At 41.0% G+C, this 23,897-nt stretch overlaps 1 protein-coding gene across 2 annotated transcripts in view; it reads right to left on the reverse strand.

Annotated features, from left to right (window-relative positions):
* CNTN1 (contactin 1) overlaps positions 1–23,897 on the reverse strand; it is a 308,991-nt gene that overhangs the window by 86,775 nt on the left and 198,319 nt on the right. For both annotated transcript variants that reach the window (XM_075344989.1, XM_075344990.1), the window contains 6 exons: positions 19,077–19,283; positions 18,262–18,358; positions 15,266–15,447; positions 8,339–8,463; positions 8,133–8,250; positions 5,149–5,299 (listed from right to left, as the gene is read on the reverse strand). In XM_075344989.1, coding sequence (XP_075201104.1) covers positions 5,149–5,299; positions 8,133–8,250; positions 8,339–8,463; positions 15,266–15,447; positions 18,262–18,358; positions 19,077–19,283 — 880 coding nt within the window. The remainder of the gene's footprint in view (positions 1–5,148; positions 5,300–8,132; positions 8,251–8,338; positions 8,464–15,265; positions 15,448–18,261; positions 18,359–19,076; positions 19,284–23,897) is intronic.

Genomic DNA, 23,897 nt, shown 5'->3' on the forward strand with positions numbered 1-23,897 from the left:
TCTCTCTCTCTGTCTGTCTCTCTATCTGTCTCTCTATCTGTCTCTCTGTCTGTCTCTTGGCCTGTCAGTCTCTGTCTGACTCTTTCCCTGTCTGCTTCTGTCTGTCTCTGTCTGTCTGTTTCTTGGCCTGTCAGTCTCTGTCAGTCTGTCTCTTTCCCTGTATGCTTCTGTCTGTCTCTGTATCTCATTGTCTGTCTCTGCCTGTCTCTCTCTATTTGTCTGTCTGTCTCTCTCTGTTTCTGTCTGTCTCTATCTGTTTCTCTAAGTCTCTGTCTGTCTTTATAGCTCTTTGTCTGTCTCTCTGTCTGTCTCTTGGCCTGTTAGTCTCTATCTGTCTGACTCTTTCCCTGTCTGCTTCTGTCCCTGTCTGTCTGTCTCTTTCCCTATCTGTCTCTGTATCTCTTTGTCTGTCTCTGTCTGTCTCTATCTGTTTGTCTCTCTCTGTTTCTGTCTGTCTGTCTATTTGTCTGTCTGTCTGTCTCTTTCCATGTCTGTCTGTGTGTCCATCTGTGTCTGTCTCTGTCTGTCTCTATCAGTGTCTGTCTATCTCTCCACGTCTCTGTATCAGTCTCTGTCTGTCTTTCTCTATCTCTCTGTCTGTTTCTCTCTCTCTGTCTCTTTCCCTGTCTGACTCTGTCTGTCTCTTTCCTTCTCAGTCTCTGTATCTCTTTGTCTGTCTCTCTCTATTTATGTCTGTCTCTCTCTATCTGTCTCTCTCTGTCTATTTGTCTGTCTCTTTCCCTGTCTGTCTCTGTCTGTCTGTGTGTCTGCCTGTGTGTCTGTCTGTCTCTCTGTGTCTGCCTCTGTGTGTCTGTCTCTGTGTGTCTGTTTCTAGCTCTGTCTCTCTCTATCTCTGTCTGTCTGTGTGTCTGTCTCTTTCCCTGTCTGTCTATATCTCTGTCTGTTTGTCTCTCCCTGTCTCTTTCCCTGTCTGCCTGTCTGTATCTGTCACTGTCTGCCTCTTTCACTGTCTGTCTCTGTCTGTCTGCCTCTTTCCCTGTCTGTCTCTTTGTCTCTGTCTCTTTCCCTGTCTGCCTCTTTCCTTCTCTGTCTCTGTATCTCTTTGTCTGTCTCTCTCTGTTTCTGTCTGTCTCTCTTTATCTGTCTGTCTCTCTGTCTATTTGTCTGTCTCTCACTGTCTACTTGTCTGTCTCTCTTGGTCTGTCTGTCTCTTTCAGTTTGTCTCTGTCTGTCTATCTGTGTGTCTGTCTGTCTCTGTGTGTCTGTCTGTGTCTGTCTCTATCAGTGTCAGTCTCTAGCTATCTGTCTCGGTATCAGTCTCTCTGTCTGTCTCTATCTCTCTGTCTGTGCGTCTGTCTCTGTGTGTCTGTCTGTTTCTTTCCCTGTCTGTCTATATCTCTCTCTTTGTCTCTCTTTATCTGTCTCTTTCCCAGTCTGCCTCTGTCTGTCTCTTTCCCTGTCTGTCTGCCTCTTTCCCTGTCTGTTTCTGTCTGCCTCTTTCCTTTCTGTTTATTTGTCTCTGTCCCTGTCTGCCTCTGTCTGTCTCTTTTCCTGTCTGTTTCTCTCTGTCTCTGTTTGCCTCCGTCTGTCTCTTTGCCTGTCTGTCTCTGTATGTCTCTTTCCCTGTCTGCCTTTGTCTCTTTCCCTGTATCTTTCCCTGTCTGTCTTTTTTCCCTGTCTGCCCCTGTCTGTCTCTTTCTCTATCTGTCTGTCTCTGTCTGTCTTTTTTCTCTGTCTGTTTGTCTATTTCCCTGTCTACCTCTGCCTGCCTGTCTCTGTCTCTTTCCCTATCTGTCTCTGTCTGTTTCTTTCCCCGTGTGTCTTTCTGTCTGTCTCTTTCTCTATCTGTCTGGCTTTAATTTCCTATCTGTAACTGTCTGTTTGTCTCTGCCTCTTTCCCTGTCTGCCTCTTTCTCTGTCTATCTGTTTCTCTCTGTCTGTCTCTCAGTCTGTCTCTATCTGTCTCTCTGTCTCTCAGTCTGTCTTTCCACAGAAATCATATTACCTCACACATAAGCTTCTTATACTAACAATTTCCTTTGTTCCTATAGCAACCACTCACAGCTCCTATTAATGACCTGTAGCGCCCAGCTCCATTCACTTTAATGGAGGCAGTTTTTTTGGAGAGTAACTGTAAAGCACGGGGTTACATTTTCCCATCAAAATTTTGATTAAATTTTTGGTTCAATTTTGCCTGAGTCAAATGGGCTGTCTGTGCAAAATTTTGTGATTTGTAAATGCAACAGTGCAGATTCCTTTAGCGGACACACATACACACACACACACACACACACACATACACTCAGATTTATATATTAGATAAGTGTGTTCATGTGAAGCTGCATGAAAAAGTCATGAGCCGCTATCTACTGTATATATTTTCAGTTACGAAATGTTACTGAATGAATGGAGAGTATTGCTACTGAGTGCATGGAGAAAAGTTGAATTAGTATGATGATGTGATAGGCATGTGAAAACTATGTCTTAGGCCCCCTTCACACGTCCGTGAAAATCACGCACGTGTTTCACGGACGTGTCAAAGGTGCGTTTTCCCCTCCGTGTGCCGTGTTTATGGCACACGTGTGTTCTCCGTGTGTTATTCGTGATAACACATGGAGAATGGGAACTTTCAACTCACCTGTCCCTGGCGTCGCTGTCCGTGGTGCTGATCTTCGGTCTCCAGCCCTGGCGACTCCCCGCTGCTGCTGCTTCCGGCCGCAGTGAAGTGAATATTAAATGAGCATAATGAGCGGTGGTCGGCAGCAAGTGACAGCAGCGGCAGAGACAGGAGGGCTGGAGAAGGTGAGTAATGTTTAGTTATTTTTTTCTCTGACACATGAGTTTTCTCTGGCGCGTGTCACACGAGACCGCATCCGCACTACATCCGTGTTGTCCGTATGTGGGACGTGTGACACCCGTGCTGCCGGAGAAAACCGGACAAGCATCCATGTGGAGCACACGGGCACACGTCTGCTCCACACGGAGGCACGGGCAAATGGCTGCACACGTGCGTGCACATAAACCCATTGACTGTAATGGGTTTACGTGTGCCCGTGTCTCCGGTACATATGGGCACGGACCTAGCACGTACCGGAGACACGTGCGTGTGAAGGAAGCCTTAGGGTGTGCTTAGGACTATGAACACTGGGAATTTACCTGATTGACTGGTGTTGCCCATTCAAGAGAACTGGTAAAGCAAGAGAAAAGTCTAGGAGACAAAGTAGGCGGCACAGGATGTGAAAGATGTTAAGTATTGAATCATTACCATGGGTAGGATGGTAGAAAGAAACAAGGAAGAAGATGTAGGGCAGTATAGCACTTTGTAGTGCTTTTTGGGTGACTTTGATAAGTTAATGTTTTAATCTGTAGCAGATGGCAACCAGTACAATGGCTGGCACATGTTGGAGGCACTGGTGTGTGGCTACATAGAAATATACAGTCATGGCAGAAAATATTGGTACCCTTGAAATTATTCCAGAAAATGAAGTTTTTCTCCCCAAAAATTATTTTAGGGTTATATCTCATAGTGTGAGTACATCAGAGTTCACAAGTCAGCAGTAGACCACAGAAAGAAAAAGCCCTAAAACTCTACACAATAACATGTTAAATAAGTGCAGCTGTGAAGAAGATGAGAGTAGGAAACTGCCAGTAATACAATATTCAATTGTTGAGGGGAGAGATAAAAGAGATGCTAACAGCAACAGTGGCAGACTCAGTGTGATTGACCAGTCATATTGAGTGGTTGGCATCTGTCCTACATCATTTAAATAAATTACACATTTTTTTCTTTGTAGATAATGCATTAAAAAGCAGAAGCAAGACAGTTCAATAGTATCTACAGAAAAAAAATTGTAATCACTGTCAGACTGTGTGCTTACTTGTCACAAACGACTACTATTTTTTGCAACTCTTGTACATTGTTATTGTGTGTGAAAAATTGAATAAACATTTTTTTTTTTTTTTAAATTATAAAACAAAATTCCTCTCCAAAATCCGGACGTTTAACTGGATCTATCTATTTCACAAAGTATGCAGGTTGCAAATAATTTTTACATTTTCTTTGCAGTATGTTTTACTAGTTACATTTTACATCAATTCACATCACAATAATATTTTTGGATGTGTACCAAGCTAGCATTTCATATGATGTCATTTTTGGGAGGGTGTTGAATTTTGTGAAAAAAATGATTTTTTTTTTAAATGTAGCAATTTAACTGTGCATGACTGTTTCTGTTTTTGCATACTTGTTTAATTTGACAGCTATACATGCCATGGCTATACTGCAGCATGCTACCACATTTTGCTTTCTATACATATAACTACCTATCTAGCATTTCTTATAGCATCTTATTTTGGTAACAGTCAAATTATTGGGGTTGGAAAAAACTGACAATAAGTTAATTACAGTGTAGTACAAATGTATGTAAAAGAAAAAGTGGCAATGGATGGGAGGGATAGAGGAAGAGGAAAAAATCTCCATGCCACAACTAAGAATGTGGTAGCTGCTAGGAAAAACAGAAGCACCACCACAAATGGCACCAACCATCTGGGCAGTAATGTTACCAAACATTGGCTACAATTGTCTTCCTTTACCCCTGGCAAGTATACTAGTGGGGAGGAAGCAGAGGGTGTATGAAATATATGGCAAATCACTTGATGTTGCCTCTAATAGTGACACTGTCAGTTTGAGTCAGTGTACAATGTTCTGCAAAGAGTGGTCTGTCTGATCACAAACAGAAAAATAATGTTGCTTCCTGGTATACGCTATGTTGGTTGAGGCCCCACCCTTTCTGGTCATATGGGTATGACATCAGCACAGGTCCTTCTAGTGACTTAGTTAAACGATTCTATAATAGAACTAGCATAAATAAAAGGGGGAGGAACAACAAGCACTGGGGCGGGAATCACTATAAAAACCTACCCTAGCTATCAGCTGATCAGTAGCTACTGTCATTCAAAAAGCTGTTCATTTTACAAACTTTACTTGCTTGTGTTTTGGAGCCTAAAGATCCAAGCTGACCACTACAGATATGTATAGAATCAGCCTGATAGTGCCAGTATAGTACTGGCTTTAGGTTATATAGGAAAATCCTGGTGATTGGTGTGCTTTAAGTTCCCTCCATAGTAAACAGTCATTATCATATGAAAATAGATCTCTAAAAAAATTAAGGTTTTCTCTGTACGCACCGACTATCATTTACAAGCAGTTCTGTTCCTTTGCTCCATGAGAATTTGGGTTTTGGTGCTGCCTTTGGCTTACATTCAATGATAACACGACCTCCTTTTGCAGCCAATACCTGTTTCCTCATGGGATTTTGTTCAAAGGTTGGTGCTAAAGCTGGAAAAAAAAATATAGAAAAATCAATAAAGATTACTGATACCTTGTGTCTACCTAACACAGTCTTTGTCTATCACCTTGTATCCTACCGCCTACTTCTCTACCTAGAGCCCCTGCCTTATTGCATCTTCTTCCACTGTGGAGCCCTTCTCACCTTTTGTATGATTCCCCATAAAGCCCCTGTCACATTCTGTCCTCCTATAGTCTTTGCCAATTTGTGTCTTGCTTTCTAAATACTTCTCCCCACAGAAATATCTTGATAGTGGCGCTGAATGTAATGTGCTCTTTGACATTTACAATTGTTTTATAGATGATGAATATTTCAACTACCTCTTATACAAGTAAATTTAAAAGGTGATTCCTATTTTCCCATATATTCACACTTTAAATATTTTGGACAGTGCATGTAAATACAATACTACTTATCAAAATTTTCAGCCATTCTTAACAATAATTTTCTTTTGTTTACAGCTCGTTGTCTTGGATACAGACCACCGCTGAAAGACTGAGGGGCACTTTCGACACAACGACATCGCAAGCCGATGCTTGCGATGCCGAGCATGATAGTCCCCGCCCCCTTCGCAGCAGCAATATCTTGTGATAGCTGCCATAGTGAACATTATCGCTACGGCAGCTTCACATGGATTCACCTGCCTTGCGACGTCGCTCTGGCCGGCGACCCGCCTCCTTATTAAGGGGGTAGGTCGTGCGGCGTCACAGCGACGTCACACGGCAGGCGGCCAATAGAAGCGGAGGGGCGGAGATGAGCAAGACGTAAACAACCCGCCCACCTCTGTCCTTCCGCATAGCCGGCGTGAGCTGCAGGACGCAGGTAGGAGATATTCCTCGCTCCTGCGGCTTCACACACAGCGATGTGTGCTGCTGCAGGAACGAGGAACTACATCGTATCTGTCGCAGTCGCGTAATTATGGAATTCCAAGACACTACACCCATGATACGATTACGATGATTTTGCGCTCGTAAATCATATCATCTAGGATTTACACACTACGATGTCGAGTGCGACGCCGGAAGTGCGTCACTTTCGACATGACCCCACCGACATCACACCTGCGATGTTGTAGTGTGCAAAGTGCCCCTGAGGAACTTGCGCAGTTCTTTAAAGCTCTGTTCTATTGAACGTGTAAGCACAGATTTGAAGCTGGCCAGAATTGAGTGAGCTCCTTAGTCAGCTTCCGTGCAGTGCTTACAAGTTAGATAGCAAGAGCGGTCGTCTCATAGTCGATGGACTGTAAAGCAAAGAAAAATTCTGGTATCTCAAGAATGACTGGCAATATTAATAAGCAGTGAATTGCAAGTGTGCTCATTTTACAGGCACTATCTGACAAAATCAATCTACGAAGATGAGAATAACCCCCTAATTGTTTTACCACATGTGAATATGCAATGTAACATATGTACTGCAAAAAGCAGTCAAAGTGTAATCATAATTTTTATTTTTATTACAAATCTGCTTCTTTCTCTGCCAGATTTGATCAGTCATTATCAAAATTCTCACTTCTGAGGTAAAATCTGTGCTCAGTGAAGACTTTCCCATTACTGAGATAGAAGATGGCAGTTATTACTTATGAAATTCTATGATGATGGGAGGAGGAGCTAGAGGCAGAGGGAGGAGCTAGAGTAAGAGGGAAGAGCTAGAGGCAGAAGGAGGAGCTAGAGACAGAGGGAAGAGATAGAGGGAAGAGCTATAGGTAGAGGGAAGAGCTAGAGGCAGAGGGAGGAGCTAGAGGTAGAGGGAAGAGCTAGAGGCAGAGGGAGGAGCTAGAGGTAGAGGGAAGAGCTAGAGGCAGAGGGAGGAGCTAGAGGCAGAGAGAGAGGATCTAGAGGCAGAAGGAGAAGCTAGAGGCAGAGGGAAGAGATAGAGGCAGAGGGAAGAGCTAGAGGTAGAGGGAAGAGCTAGAGGCAGAGGGAGGAGCTAGCAGAGGGTAGAGCTAGAGGCAATGGGAGGAGCTAGAGGCAGAGGGAATAGCTAGTGGCAGAGGGAGAAGCTAGAGGCAGAGGGAGGAACTAGATGTAGAGGAAAGATCTAGAGGCAGAGGGAGGGGCTAGAGGCAGAGGAAAGAGTTAGAAGCAGAGGAAGGATCTAGAGGCAGAGAGAGGAGCTAGAGACAGAGGGAAGAGCTAGAGGCAGAAGGAAGATCTAGAGGCAGAGAGAGAAGTTAGAGGCAGAGAGAAGAGTTAGAGGCAGAGGGAGGAGCTAGAGGCACAGGGAGGAGCAAGAGGCAGAGAGAAGATATTGAGGCAGAGGGAGGAGCAAGAGGCAGAGGGAATACCTAGAAGCAGAGGGAGGATCTAGAGGCAGAAAGAGGAGCAAGAGGCAGAGGAAGGCACTAGAGACAGAGAGAGGAACTAGGGGCAGAACTCCGCCCTCTTCTATCTACATAGAATCTCAATTTAAAATAAAAAATATGTAAACATAGAATCTCATCAGTAACATCTGCTATCTCCTCTCAGTAATGGGAAAGTCTTAACTGAATACAGATTTTACCTCAGAAGTGAGAATTTTGATAATCAATTCTGGCAGCAAAAAAAGCATATTTGTCTGATAAGATATATTATAATGTTGCTTTTTTTCTTGTGTACAATTAGTTTATGAAATAAATTTAAAGAATACTTTGTTTTACTGCTTCTGTGCCACTTTTATTGCCTTTTCTATTCATAAACATAACAGCTTTCAAAATTCTGTGTGCAGTTTACATACAGGGAAGAAGTTGTACAGATTTTTTCCCCCATATTATAACTTGTGAATACAACCCAGAAAAAGAGGTAATGGAAAATGTTTTTCAGAATAAAACTAAAGAGCTTCACTAACCCAGGATCTTTAGTTCAGCATTTGCTTGAATGATTCCGTAGTGGTTCTCTGCTATGCATTGATACATCCCAGCATGCTGCATAGTTAGTCCTCGGATTCTCAGTTCTCCTTTACCATACTAAAAGAAAACATAACATCTAGCAAATCTGTAGATTAATTGTAAACATCACTGTATTCATTTACGTTAAGGATTGTGTATAACTTACTGCGTCTCCATTTTTTAACCATCTAATTGTAGGAATGGGTTTTCCTTTAGCAATACAAGGCCAATGCAAATCACTGCCTATATCTCTTTCTGTGTCATTGATATGTTCTACCCATTCAGGAGCAGCTACAAAGCAAAAGAGAAGAGTGATGATTAATTTCAATGTATTTTAGTGTCATGTCACTTTAGTTTTACATACTGAATGTTCGTAAATGAGGTACAAAGAAAAAGTACGATCAAACGGCCGATTTATAGGTGAAAAAATTGATTTTATTGATCAATTTAGAGAGGACATACCATAATTAAAACCAATCAAAAACAAACAACCAGGAACTAGCAGCAGGGTCACAATCACTAATATACAGTGTGTCCACCCATATCCTGTCCAACGTCATTAACTTGAGAACGGCGGCAGCTATAGGCATAGAAGGGGTGTCTAGGTATAGTAAAGTAGCCATGCGCTACGCAATGAAACCACCTAGTGCACCACCTGGTGGAAAACAACGGAGTTAGCATTTTTATCTTGAAAACGGAACGAGATAGAGAAAAAAGTGAATTACAAAGTTGTAGGGCATCATCAATTCAATACGAATCGACACCTGGCATATAGAAATGCTATGATTAGCACGTGTAAAACTCACAAGGCTTGTCTTATGTTTATATAAGGCGGTAAGACACCTTTGTGGAACTTTTTATGGATAATATATATTATAAACCATGTGATTATTTATATTAAATTCAATTCTTGGGTGTATTTTGTCCAATCATATACATAGTGCTACCACATGTTATAACCATATATATTAGTGATTGTGACCCTGCCGGTAGTTCCTGGTTGTTTGTATCTCATTTAGTTGCTCTTTTTGCGATTTGTCCAGGTACATATATGTAGTCAATTGGTTATCCTTAATGATGTATTATTGATACAGATATACCACACATTTAGGTCAATATGCAACCTTTCTCCCTGTGTCTCTTTTTCTTTTGTAACTTCTATACTGAATGTTAGGCCTTATTCAGACATCTGTTATTCCCGCACATATTCTATTTGTGTTTTTTCACGTCTACAATATGTATCCATTATAGTCTACTTCGCTTATAAAATGACATGTTAAATTATTGGTTACGCTTGCTAAGGTCAAGTTTTCAGTTGACATCTTCAGCGTTTAGGCCCTGTGCGCACTTACCGGATTTTGCCGCGGATTTTCTGCAGATTTGCTACATGTTTCGCTGCAGAAAATGTTCATAACATCTCTGCAGTGAATCACCAGCAAAACCTATGGGAAAAAAAAATCCTGTGCGCACTAGGCGGATTTTGACAGCTGCATGTTTTGCTGCGGGATTCCCGCAGCAAAAACAATTGCATGTCAATTATTTTCCGCACATCGCTGCGGGATTTCACTCCATTGACTCCAATGTAATCGTGAAATCCTGCAGGGAATAATGCAGGCAGCAAATTCTGTGCGGTTCACTGCGTTTTGCTGCGTTATTCCCTGCGGTATTTCGCGGTTTACCTCCGGTAATGTACATCGCTTGCCTGCGGTTTTGCAGGGAAGTGATGTCATTACAGGAAGAGGAAGCCATGCAGAGAGTAAACACACACACATCACAGACACACACAGACATCACAGACATAGAACACAGACACAGACACATAGAACACACATAGAAAGCAAACGGAAATATAGAAAAAAAAACACGTGGGCTCCGCTGTATATTTACCGTCATCCGAGGTAAACACACAGCGGCAGCCCGGTATTCTCAGACTGGGGAGAGAGAGGGGCAGGGTTAATGTCCCCCGCCTCACTCCCACCTCCAGCAGCCGAGAATATTTTTAGTTTTACCTTCAGGTGCATATGGGAAAATATTTGGGGGGTTACCCAGCCTAGGGCAAGCAATGTCACTACTTTATTAACACTGGGAGAATTAAATTGCCTTTTCTGGTCACCAACCGGTTTATTAAAATCTGATATTCATCACTTGGTGTTCTTTCTCAGGCTGTTTTAAAAATGTTTACTAACTGATTGTGTTGATGGAAAAATCTTTGCAAATTCAAACAATGTCTTTTTTTGTCTCAGGTATAGGTTCTCAACGTCGATCAGCTTGCATATATGTTCGTCTCCCAAAAAGTAAAATATTGGGTCTTCATTGCTACAGGAAGAATCAAACCTATTTTGTGATATATTTGGTCCTGAACTATAAAAGTTGGTATAAATCCTGCATCCTCAAGTACAGCCGCCATAGAAAAAGATGTCATCTGGAAAGATGAATTGTATCTCCTAATGCTTTGCAGAAAATGCTTGGACTCAGGAGTTTTGAGCAGCACATAGCAAGGTAAACTTTTCTGCTTGACAATGCTCGCATATTACATAAATTTTGCCTATTATGGCTTTCAGATGTGATGTATAGCCATGAATTTGATCATAGTGAAAATCTTCCAAACTCAAGTCAGACTGCCTACATACTTTGAAGAAGTTGCATATGTCGTATACGGCCACTTTGACGATATTCATCCTTTTGTTCAGATGTTTATGCATCCATTGATTCAGCCTGTGTCATCCAATTCTCCTAAATATGACATTCCTGGTGTTAAGATGTTTCAGCTGCTTTTGATTCAGCCTGTCTCGTCCGTTTTTCAAGAAGACGATGTTCCCATTGTTCATGTTTCAACTGCCTTTGATTCAGCCTGTCTCATCCGTTTTACAAGAACACGATGTTCCCATTGTTCATATGTTTCAACTGCCTTTGATTCAGCCTGTCTCATCCGTTTCTCCAGTAGACGATGTTCCAGTTGTTCAGATGTTTCAGCTTCAATTGATTCAGCTTGTGTCATCCATTTCCTTTTAAGCCAGGACTCGTGTTGTTCACTTGTCTCAGCTGTTTGAAACAGTTTTGCTTTCTTAGCTTTTGGATTAACTTGCCCAATAAATGGTCGGGTTTGTTTTGGCAGAGTTTTAAAAACATTCCTTAGTATTATGACCCTAAATGGAACTTTACACGTAACAACATCGCTAACGAGATGTTGTTGGTGTCAAGGAATTCGTGCCGCACATCCGGCCTCATTAGCGACGTCGTTGTGTGTGAAACGCACGAACGACCGTTAACGATCAAAATTACTTACCTAATCGTTGATCATTGACGCGTCGTTCCTTTCCCGATTATCGTTGCTGTTGCAGGACGCAGGTTGTTCGTCATTTCTGCGGCAGCACACATCGCTACGTGTGACACCACAGGAACAAGGAACATCACCTTACCTGCGGCCGTCGGCAATGAGGAAGGAAGGAGGTGGGCAGGATGTTCGTCCTGCTCATCTCCGCCCTTCCGCTTCTATTGGGCGGCCGCATAGCGACGCTGCTGTGACGCTGCACGAACCGCCCCCCCTTAGAAAGGAGGCGGTTCGCCGGCCACAGCGACGTTGCTAGGCAGGTAAGTATGTGTGACGAGTTTAGGTGATGTTGTGCGCCACGGGCAGCGATTTGCCCGTGACGCACAACCGACGTGGGCGGTATTGCTCGCTAGTGATATCGATAGCGATATCGCTGCGTGTAAAGTGCCCTTTAGTAATGACCTCACACTGATCAGAGAACTAATAAGTAATAAGTGAATATATATATATATATATATATATATATAAAACGCAGAAAATTTGTGTCCTGAAGGGTCTCAAATCTCACTCTTGAAAACTGCCTCAGAGTCAGATTGTTCTAGTTGTCCACAGCAACCAATCAGAGCTCAGCTTTTACTTTATCTCAGCAGCTTCACTGCTGAAAGCTGTACTCTGGTTATATTGGCAACCAGAGCAATCTTACTGTAAGGCAATTCTCATAAATGAGGACCCAGTTACTTCTGCAGTGGCTATAGGCAACCAGAACAATTTTAATGTAAGGCAATTCTCAAAAATGAGGCCCCAGTTACTTCTGCAGTGGATACTGGTAATTAGAATGATCTTAGTGTGGGGCAATTCTCATAAATAAGGCCCCAGTTACTTCTGCAATGGTGATAGACAACCAGAACGATCTTACTGTGAGGCAGTTTTCATTAAAGGGAATATGTCGCCAGGTTTTTAACGCCTAATCTAAGAACAGCATAAAGTAGTGGCAGAGATCCTGATTCCAGCGGTGTGTCTCTTACTGGGCTGCTTGGTGTAGTTTTGATAAAATCAATGTTTAATCAGCAGTAGATTATCATTAGAGGATTACTTGACATGCTACAAGGTAGTCCAGCATGTTCATGAGCTCTGTATAACTACTAGATCTGCAGCAAAGAAAACAGTGATTTTATCAAAATGACAACAAACAGCTCAGTAAGTGACACATCACTGGAATCAGAGGCTCTGTCTCTACATTATGCTGCTCTCTGATGGGGGAGCAAAAACCTGGTGACAGATTCCCTTTAATCTTGACTAAATCCCTAAACTCCATTATCATAAAAGTAGGGCATCTAAGCAAAAACATACAATGGTGATTTCGTCATCTCAAAAAATTAACTGAAACAAAAGCCAACAACAGTGGTGGGAATTCCCCCAAAAAATGTCAATGTGGCCTTGAGCATCAATTACAGCTTGACAATTATGTTTCATACTGTTCACAAGTCGAGTTTTTGCCTGCTGAGGCATGGCATCACACTCTTCTTGAATGGCAGCTTACAGATCATTGAGGTTCTTGGGTACAGTTATGAGCCTCTACATGGCGACTCAGATGATCACTTAGGATTCAGGTCTGGAGAAAGTGCAGGCTGCTCCATTTGAGGTACTCCAGTCCCCTGGAGCATTGATGTCCATGAAGATGAAAGTAGGCCTGGTGTTGTGCAGCATTCATCATCTAGTTTTGAAGGGCATTGTTCAGAATGAAGAGGTCATCAGCGTGGGTTGTGGCCAAAGGAAATCCACTTCTATGCCTTTATGTGACTCTTCCAGTTTTTCTGTATCTCTGTTGCAATCTGCTGATGACACTCTGTGTCACTCTAAGCTCAGTGGCCAATTCTGTGTGAGAATATCCTGCTTGAAGCCTTGCAATTGCGAAATACTGTTGATCAATTGTGAGGTGTTGGTTAGTTCTCATGACGTGAACATGTGAACAGCATTATGAGGAGGACTAATCAAATATCAATTCTAATTGAATCCCAAAATGCATGGGGTGATTATGATTCAAACACCTGTTGTGAATTTTGCCATTAAGCTACTTTTTAGAGAACACCGTATTGTGAAAAAGTACTAAAACACTGAACAGTTGGACATGGGCATTCAAAAGTTTAAAGAAGGTCACATTAAGTTCACCTGAAAATTAGAGTTCATTTTAGGATCTTCCTGAAATTTCACTCAAAAGCCAAATATCCTTAACTTTTTGTAAGTAGGTTATATATAGATCTATCTATCTATCTGGATAGATAGATAGATATCTATATACATACAGTATATCACAAAAGTGAATACACCCCTCATATTTTTGTAAACTTTTTTTATATCTTCTCATGGGACAACACTCACACACTCTCTGGTCACTGGAGGTTCAATATGGCACCTCATGGCAAAGAATTTTCTGAGGATCTGAAAAAGAGAATTTTTACTCTACATAAAGATGGTATAGGCCATAAGAATGCCAGAACCCTGAAACTGAGTTGCAAGTGGTCAAGACCATACAGTGGTTTAAAAAGAAAGGTTCCACTCAGAACAGGCCTCACTATGACCGACTAAACATGTTTAATGCACATGCTCAAACTTATATTCCAAGGTTGTGTTTTCAAAATAGACATATATGTACTGCTAGCATTGCTGCAGAGGTTAAAGAGGTGGGGGTATCAGCCTGTACACTGCATCAAACTGGTTTGCATAGATGTTGTCCCAGAAGGACGTCTCTTTTAAAAATGATGCATAAGGAAGCTCAGAAACAGTTTGTTGAAGAAAAGCAGCCTAAGGAAATGGATTACTGGTACTATGTCCTCTGTTCTGATGAGACCAAAATAAAATTATTTGGTTCAGATGGTATCAAGCATGGTGAGGAGTACAAAGACAACTGTGTCTTGCCTTCAGTCAAGCATAGTGGTGGAAGTGTCATGGTTTGGGGCTGCATGAGTGCTACTGGCTGTGAGGAGCTGCAGTTTATTGAGGGAACCATGAATGCCAACATGTTCTGTGACATACTGAAGCAGAACATGATCCCCTCCCTTTGGACACTGGTGTCCCAGGTTAGTATTCCAACATGTTAATGACTATAAAACATACATCCAAGATGACCACTGCCTTTCTAAAGAAACCGAGGGTAAAGGTGGTGGAGTGTCCAAGCATGTCTCCAGACTTAAACCCTATTGAGCATCTGTGGGGCAGCCTCAAACTGAAGGTGGAGGAGTGCAAGGTCACTAATATCCACCATCTCCATGATGTTGACATGGAGGAGTGGAAGAGGATCCAGCGGCTCCTGTGAAGCTCTAGTGAACTCCATACCCAAGAGAGGTAAGGCATTGTTTGAAAATAATGGCTATACAAAATATTCACACTTTGGGCACAATTTGGCCATATTCACTAAGGATTCTACTGACTTTTCTTGTTTAGACATTAATGGCTGTGTGTGGAGATATTTAGAAGGAACACCAAATTTACACTGTTACACAAGCTGTACACTGACTACTTTACATTGTATCAGAGTGTCATATCTTCAGTGTTCGCCCATGAAAAGATAAAATAAAATATGTATAAAAATGTGAGGGGTGTATTCACTTTTGTGACATACTGTATATAATAAACAGCACTCATAGACATATTGAAATTTAGTGTACTTTAATAATGTTTTGTCTATTTTAAAAGAAAATATAAGGAAAGCGCTAATCATGTAAATCCTTGATGGCTTAAGCCAGAGAACAGTCAAAATTGTCATATAAAATGAGATAATCATAATTTAGTATGTTTGAGTTTTTTTGCCCTATAATATCTTACCCTGAACATATACATTTGCTTTGTATGAATCCCTTCCTTTAATATTTTCTGCCTGACATTCATAAGTTCCTTCATCTTCAGGCTGAATATTATAGATTCTAAGCACAGATCCCGAACCACTAAAATCAGCTGTAGCAGGCATTGGTTCAATCCCTTTATTCCATCTTATTACTGGCACAGGACTAAAATAAAAAGAAAAGAAGAAAAATGATTTACTTAGTATCCAATGCACTTCACAAACTGTATACAGAATTTACCTACTTAATCTCTTCTTAAAGGGGTTGTCCACTACTTGGACAACCCTCTTCTCATTCCACATATTTGCCTCCATTAAAATACAAATGCTTATTCCTACCTCCTGCGTGGGAGCGGTTCCATTCACGAGGTTGTATTGTCACACGAGTCCCTGCGCCCAATCAGCGTTGGCTTCTTTCTCCCCACCTTCGGACGTATGAGTAATCAACAGGAAGTGAGCTGGTAGATGTAGCACTTCCATTCTGTTGATTACTCCTACGTGTAATGGCGGGAAAAGTGCAGATAGCGGTGATTGGGTGTAGGGCTTGCGTGATATTACAACCTATCGCTCGATATCGCTGGAAAGGCACTGGCACGGGAGGTGAATGTAAGATTGTTTTCATTTAATGAGGCCACACATGAGGAATCAGAAGGAGTTGTCCAAGTAGTATATAAGGTTGTTTTATTGAAACATCAATTTGTATTTGTACAGTGTATGAAAATTTTATATGAAACCACATTATTTTATTTTTGCAGTATCTGGAGTAAAACACACAAAGATGTGTAGCACATAATAACCTGCATACTATATAAATAGTTGAGTAGTATTTTGTATATTCTTATATTTGTAATAATGAGTAGATGTTTATGACAAAGCATATTAAAAAGGAAATAAAGAAAAAATACTATTTAGGGTCTTAGCTCCCATCCCTTATCCTGCTTATTGCTAACCTGCAGACAGCATGATCGGGTAACTGGAACGGAGTAACAGTTCAATACAAAACACAACTAAATACATGGTTTATTTGTTGCCTATGACCTTAAGGACACATATCACTGCATAAAGGCTGTATAAACAAATTGTAGGATGTACTTAATCAAGGATTTTGTAAACTTGTTCCATATTTTATCATGAATCGTTGGTTATAAAGAGTTAACCTCTGCTAGCCTGCTCGTTAGGCTTCTTTGATCACATGTTCTAATGAAGCCAATTACATTTTCCTTAGAACATGTGATCATATATATGCTGGAGGAAATCTTTTGCCCACGCCAACTATAATTTCAGCTGTGTTGGTCTGTGAGTTCAGATGTCCCAGACTTTCTGGAAAAAAAGTTGCTTTGTGCTTGATGTTGTTGTGGAGTTTATCCGCCATTGTGTTATTTCCACCTGCTCTTGTTTTCCTCCTTATCCCTTATTGTCTTATACCTCTGTGTGAGTGTGCTGTGTGACAGAGTTTTGTTTTCCCCTGTCTGTCTATTTCAGTGGGTTAAATCACACTCCTGTCCCGGCCCCATTGGGGGAGGCGGAATGGGTATAAGGCCAGAGCTGGTCAGGAGCAGGGCAAGGAAGGAGACGCAGATATCCCCACCATTAGGAGTATCCCTGAGAATAGAGAGAGCACAGGACCCCTAGCCTGAGGGTCAGCTTAGGAACCCCGGTTTCCCTCTATCCTCATAATCCCTGTGACACACAGTAGATGAGATATATAGAAATCCCATGCCCACTGTGCTTCTTTTCTAAGCAGCGTAAACAGACATGCAATGTGGCTTTTCGGGCTGCAGCATGTCAATTTGGCCTTGCAGAGACATAAGTGTTCTCAGTGGGAGAACACAGAGAAAATATGCTGTACCCAGAATCCTGATCGTGGGAACGGATGCTGTGTTCTCCCATAGAGAACAGTAGCGATTCTGGAAGAGAAATTACACTGTATCTAGAATGCATTGTTTCCTGGTCATGTGCACATACTCTAAAGGGTTATTCCCATGTTGTCTCTTGAGCTGAACACAGCTTTCCAGTCTCTTTACTTCCTGGATTCTGGAAGAGTGGGCTCTACTCCTTCAGTCACATTTTGGTGAGAGGCTCAACTGTTGTATTAGTTGAACTATTCATCTATCAGTGGTTTGTTCTGGAGTTTACACTATTCTCACTATATTCAGTAAATTAGAACAGGTACGCCTCTCAGAACAGAAACAGCAAGCCGTGATTAAAAGAGCTGCTCTGAAAGCTGCCAATGGACGACAGGTGATTTTGCAAGGTTTATAACAGCAGCTTATCTGGAACTGAGAAAGAGGAAGGTGATCTGGTATGTTGGGAGTTACCCCCTCTCCTGTAATTTAGCTGATTTGCACATTTGACCAGTGTATGGGCAGGAACTAGTGACTGAGCTTCATGGAAACTAGCTGTTCACTATAAAAGATAAAAGTTTCATTGCAAGAAAATGACAGCAAGTAGAAAAAGAAAGTGATTTGCAAACTTGCTTATTTTCATGCTAATTAACTAAAGCAATTGAATAACTTGTGAATACCCCTTTAACGTACAATATTTATTTAATATCATATTGTGAAATTTAAAGGCCCATGCTAGTCCATCAGATATACCATAAGCAATCTAATAATGTAATAAGGAAGGTATAATATATTTCTCAAACACTGACAATATTATAAAAGGTAGCAATCTAGTATCAGAAACTATGTGGTATGCCGCAATATGAAAGAGGAGAGGCAAATACAAACAAAAATGAATTCAAAGAAGAGGGGTTCAAGATACAGGAGGTGGTGACAGGACAAGGCAAGATCAAAAATGGAATGGGCTACCTAGTCTTGCTAAAAAAAAATATAATGCAAAAAGAGTATTTGAAGGGAGATGTCCTTTTCAGCGATGCATATAGCAGTGCGGTATATAGATGGTTACTGTGCCACACAGAAAAATCAGCAATGGAACTGCGTGCCATTTTCAGCTATCTTGCTAGTACAGTACTTACTTTCCCAATGCAAAACACTCCAATGTCACATTTTGGTCTTTCATAGCATAAGTATCTGGAAATGCTACTTGGATGTCCGCTGCATACCGTTTAGAAGCTGAAAAACAATTTCAACAAAATGTAAAGTGTACAAGGCTATAAATGAGTCCATCAAATATTTGAATGGTGAAACTATTGTGTATGGAACATGTTTATCTATTTATCCTCCATAATAACTGATACAGACTGACATGTAGATAGACAAAGATAGATAGATAGATACATAGATAGATAGATAGATGGATGGATGGATGGAAGGATGGATAGATAGATAGACGTATAGAGGGAGAGATGGATGGATGGATGGATGGATGGATGGATGGAAGGATGGATAGATAGATAGACGTATAGAGGGAGAGATGGATGGATGGATGGATGGATGGATGGATGGATGGATGGATGGATAGATAGATAGATGGATAGAGGGATAGAGAGATAGATAGATAGATGATAGATAGATAATAGATAGATGATAGATAGATAATAGATAGATGATAGATAGATAGATAGATAGATGATAGATAGATAGCTAATAGATAGATGATAGATAGATAGGTAATAGATAGATGATAGATAGATAGGTAATAGATAGATGATAGATAGATAGCTAATAGATAGATAGATAGATGGAGAGATATAGATAAATTAAACATCCTTACTACAGGTCTCTCTAACACTCCACTGCTAATGCCAGGCTTAGAACTATATTCATTCCTCCTATGTGAATATTTGGAAGCTATACATTTAATTAAGAAACAAAACTGAATGAAACGTACCTTCAGATTGTGGCAAAAGAGATATATAACTGCTAAATACACTTTTTGTAATTGAAGGACTGGATACAAAACATGAGTAATTGCCTCTGTCAGACTGTTCGACTTTTGCAATATATAGATTTCCATTTTTTTGAGTAATAAATTTACGAGAATCCATAGTAATGAAGTTTGGAAATTCATTGATAATCCATCTATAATTTAGGTCATCTAAACAAAAGAAAAAAAAAGAATAATCTGACATTAGTGTTATTGAAATAGAATTTTAAAAAAATAGCAAAAATTAGCCAAATTGTCCAATCTATTTAAAGCAAGTATCCTAACTAGTGATGTAAAAGTCCGGATCTGTGTGTGTTCAAAAGCACCTGAGTACCGACCCCAGGCCAGGAGTTCTAAGGGAATTCTGGGTAACAATCCAGATCCAGCACCTCAGTTAATTAAAAAAAAAAGAAAGGAGAAAGAAAGAACATAAAAATATAGCCAGTGCTTTATACTTACCAATCTCCGCATTGCTGTAACTCTGTTTCCGTGCCGCTCATACTACTTCTCAGGCAGGTCATTATCCTTCATACATATGCTTGCATCCCCCGTCCACCGCCAGTCCCGGCATCTCTGATTGGTTACAGTCAGACAGTGCCCCCACCCTGTGTGACAGCATGTCTGACTGCTTTCAATCACAGGCACTGTGAGCCTATCTAGATTGCCGTACAAAAAAATAAATACATTAAAAAAAATTATGGTAGGGTCCCTCATATTATGATACCCAACCCAGACAAAGTACACGGCTACAGACTGCAGCCCCCAGGCGTGTACTTATCCTGGCTGTGTATCAAAATAAGAGGGACTGTACAGTTAGGTCCAGAAATATTTGGACAGTGACACAAGTTTTGTTATTTTAGCTGTTTACAAAAACATGTTCAGAAATACAATTATATATATAATATGGGCTGAAAGTGCACACTCCCAGCTGCAATATGAGAGTTTTCACATCCAAATCGGAGAAAGGGTTTAGGAATCATAGCTCTGTAATGCATAGCCTCCTCTTTTTAAAGGGACCAAAAGTAATTGGACAAGGGACTCTAAGGGCTGCAATTAACTCTGACGGCATCTCCCTCGTTAACCTGTAATCAATGAAGTAGTTTAAAGGTCTGGGGTTGATTACAGGTGTGTGGTTTTGCATTTGGAAGCTGTTGCTGTGACCAGACAACATGCGGTCTAAGGAACTCTCAATTGAGGTGAAGCAGAACATCCTGAGGCTGAAAAAAAAAAAAATCCATCAGAGAGATAGCAGACATGCTTGGAGTAGCAAAATCAACAGTCGGGTACATTCTGAAAAAAAAAGGAATTGACTGGTGAGCTTGGGAACTCAAAAAGGCCTGGGCGTCCACGGATGACAACAGTGGTGGATGATCGCCGCATATTTTCTTTGGTGAAGAAGAACCCGTTCACAACATCAACTGAAGTCCAGAACACTCTCAGTGAAGTAGGTGTATCAGTCTCTAAGTCAACAGTAAAGAGAAGACTCCATGAAAGTAAATACAAAGGGTTCACATCTAGATGCAAACCATTCATCAATTCCAAAAATAGACAGGCCAGAGTTAAATTTGCTGAAAAACACCTCATGAAGCCAGCTCAGTTCTGGAAAAGTATTCTATGGACAGATGAGACAAAGATCAACCTGTACCAGAATGATGGGAAGAAAAAAGTTTGGAGAAGAAAGGGAATGGTACATGATCCAAGGCACACCACATCCTCTGTAAAACATGGTGGAGGCAACGTGATGGCATGGGCATGCATGGCTTTCAATGGCACTGGGTCACTTGTGTTTATTGATGACATAACAGCAGACAAGAGTAGCCGGATGAATTCTGAAGTGTACCGGGATATACTTTCAGCCCAGATTCAGCCAAATGCCGCAAAGTTGATCGGACGGCGCTTCATAGTACAGATGGACAATGACCCCAAGCATACAGCCAAAGCTACCCAGGAGTTCATGAGTGCAAAAACGTGGAACATTCTGCAATGGCCAAGTCAATCACCAGATCTTAACCCAATTGAGCATGCATTTCACTTGCTCAAATCCAGACTTAAGACGGAAAGACCCACAAACAAGCAAGACCTGAAGGCTGCGGCTGTAAAGGCCTGGCAAAGCATTAAGAAGGAGGAAACCCAGCGTTTGGTGATGTCCTTGGATTCCAGACTTAAGGCAGTGATTGCCTCCAAAGGATTCGCAACAAAATATTGAAAATAAAAATATTTTGTTTGGGTTTGGTTTATTTGTCCAATTACTTTTGACCTCTTAAAATGTGGAGTGTTTGTAAAGAAATGTGTACAATTCCTACAATTTCTATCAGATATTTTTGTTCAAACCTTCAAATTAAACGTTACAATCTGCACTTGAATTCTGTTGTAGAGATTTAATTTCAAATCCAATGTGGTGGCATGCAGAGCCCAACTCGCGAAAATTGTGTCACTGTCCAAATATTTCTGGACCTAACTGTATGTGTTTTTTAAAAAAATATTTAAATAGATAATTGAAAAACCCAGCGTGCGGACCCCCCCAATTTTGATACCCAGCCATGATAAAGTCCGACAGCTGGGGGCTGGTATTCTCAGGCTGAGGAGACCCAGGATTGTCGCATACATTACATGCGACAATCCTGGAACTTTACCCGGATCTTCCCGATTGCCCTAGTGCGGTGGCAAACAGGGTAATAAAGGGTTAATGACAGCTCAAACCTGCCTTTATTAACCCCCCAAAACACCCAGTTCTGATGTAATCTACACGAGGTCCCACGACCATTCCAGCTCTACTATATACATTCTGAAGGCACAGTGCTTGGGTACAGAACATATCCGCATGCTGTGGGCTTCAGTGATGAGTGGTGACATCACTCAGTTCATTTGTGGTCATAGCTGGAGGTTCCCACAGTCCTCCACCTGTGACCGCAAATAATGGACAAGGTTTTTTTTTAAACCCGGTTGGACCCACTGATCATGTGTATCTGCAGGTGCGCTCATCACTAATCCTAACCAGTCATAGCAAAATGGATAATAAAAGGAAGGTAGGGTAGAAGGCTGTTCCATAGTGGGAACAAGTTACCAATCCACGTATCAGGTGATACCGTAAATGTTTTATTGCTGGACAACAACATCACTGGGACCTTCAAAAAAAATAAGTTCTTTAGCGCCATCATATTCCACAGCGCTTTACATTTCAGAGGGTACTTGTACAAACAATAAAGACAATACATAGTAATACATAATTCAACAGATTCCATGAGGGTGAAGGCCCTGCTTGCAAGCTTACAATCTATAAGAAAATCGAGGAGGCACAAAATGTAAAAAAGTGCTTGTCATGTGTAGTCCAATCACCAATATAATAAATAGGAGCAAGTACAGATACAAAGTGCTTTTGAGAACATGGAGGTTGTGGAAACAGATGATATCAGGGACTAGATTCTGGGGCAAATTTAGGAACAGAGAGCAGGGAACAGTTAGTTAGGTTAGTGAGGTGAGATTATAGGCAATCTATAGAAATATGTTTATATGGCATGCTTAAAACTTTGAATACTGTGAATTAACCCCTTTAGTCCAAGGTAGTGCATGCCAGAAAAATGGTGAAGCATAAGAGAAGTCCTGATAGTTGAGTTTTGGAGGTACAGATTTTAAATGTTATTGATCTTTGGTATTCGTAGAACGAAAAATATGGGAAAGATGGTAGAAAGACATGAGTGATGCAGAACTGTGTAAAGTTTTGTGGGTGAGAGTGATAAGTTTATATTGTACTCTGTAGCAGATGGACAATGACTGGCACAGAGTGGCAGCATCAGTGTGGCAGTTAGACAGAAATATGATCCTGTCTCTGTCACTACATCATGATGATTTCAGATTATAGCGAATCTGTCAACAGGTTTTTGCTACCTCGGAGAGCAGCATGAGGTAGGCAAAGAAACCCTGAATACAACTATGTATCACTTAGATTACTTGGAGCAGCCATTCTGACACAATGAGGATTTTTAGATTTAGTCATGTAGTAAGGCTGTCCCACCCATACAGGGCTCTCTATTCTGAGTATACATTGACAGTGAGATGTCAATAAGAGGAGGCGTGCCAAACTACCATGCACTTGAAATTGTAGTCCAGCAATGGTAAGGGTCCTGCTGCTTAAACATAGCAAATAAACAACAGATCGGACCTTGACAAGACAGGCATCCCTGAATTTTCTGTGTTAACCCTTGCAGCATGCCGGCTTCAGCTTATATAGCAAAAACCTGCTGACAGATTCCCTTTAATAAAGCACACAAGGCAGTATAAAATTACTATACAAGTCAAGCTCTGATATAAAACATAGAGGCTACAATGACTAGAAATACACACAATATACATAACAATTTCAGAATATATTTAATGTGTAAGGCCTTCTCTCGGAGGACATTAATGTTTTATGCTATAGCAGAAAGGTGTTTTAGCTCCTGTGAAATCAGGACTGCCTAGAACTCCACATAACCTTTATGGTTCCCAGCCTCTTAGAAGAGTGCCAAGGTTTCAGCATCAAAGGCAGCCACACTACAGACTGCTGGGAGAGCGCCTGCAATCTTCTCTCAACAGATATACCTTATCGGTGTTAAAGGCAGTGCAATGACAAGGAGTACTGGAAGACAAATCTGCCTGCACTATAAGTCTCTTTCACATGTTATTACAATCGACAGTGATTTATCTGGTAATTCGTTTGGCACAATATATTAGCATTGTAGGAATATAAACGAAAATTAACAGATTTAGATTTATTATTCTATTTTGCTATATATTTAGAGGTAATTT

This window comes from Anomaloglossus baeobatrachus, chromosome 4, assembly GCF_048569485.1.
Source record: "Anomaloglossus baeobatrachus isolate aAnoBae1 chromosome 4, aAnoBae1.hap1, whole genome shotgun sequence".
Taxonomy (NCBI): Eukaryota; Metazoa; Chordata; class Amphibia; order Anura; family Aromobatidae; genus Anomaloglossus; species Anomaloglossus baeobatrachus.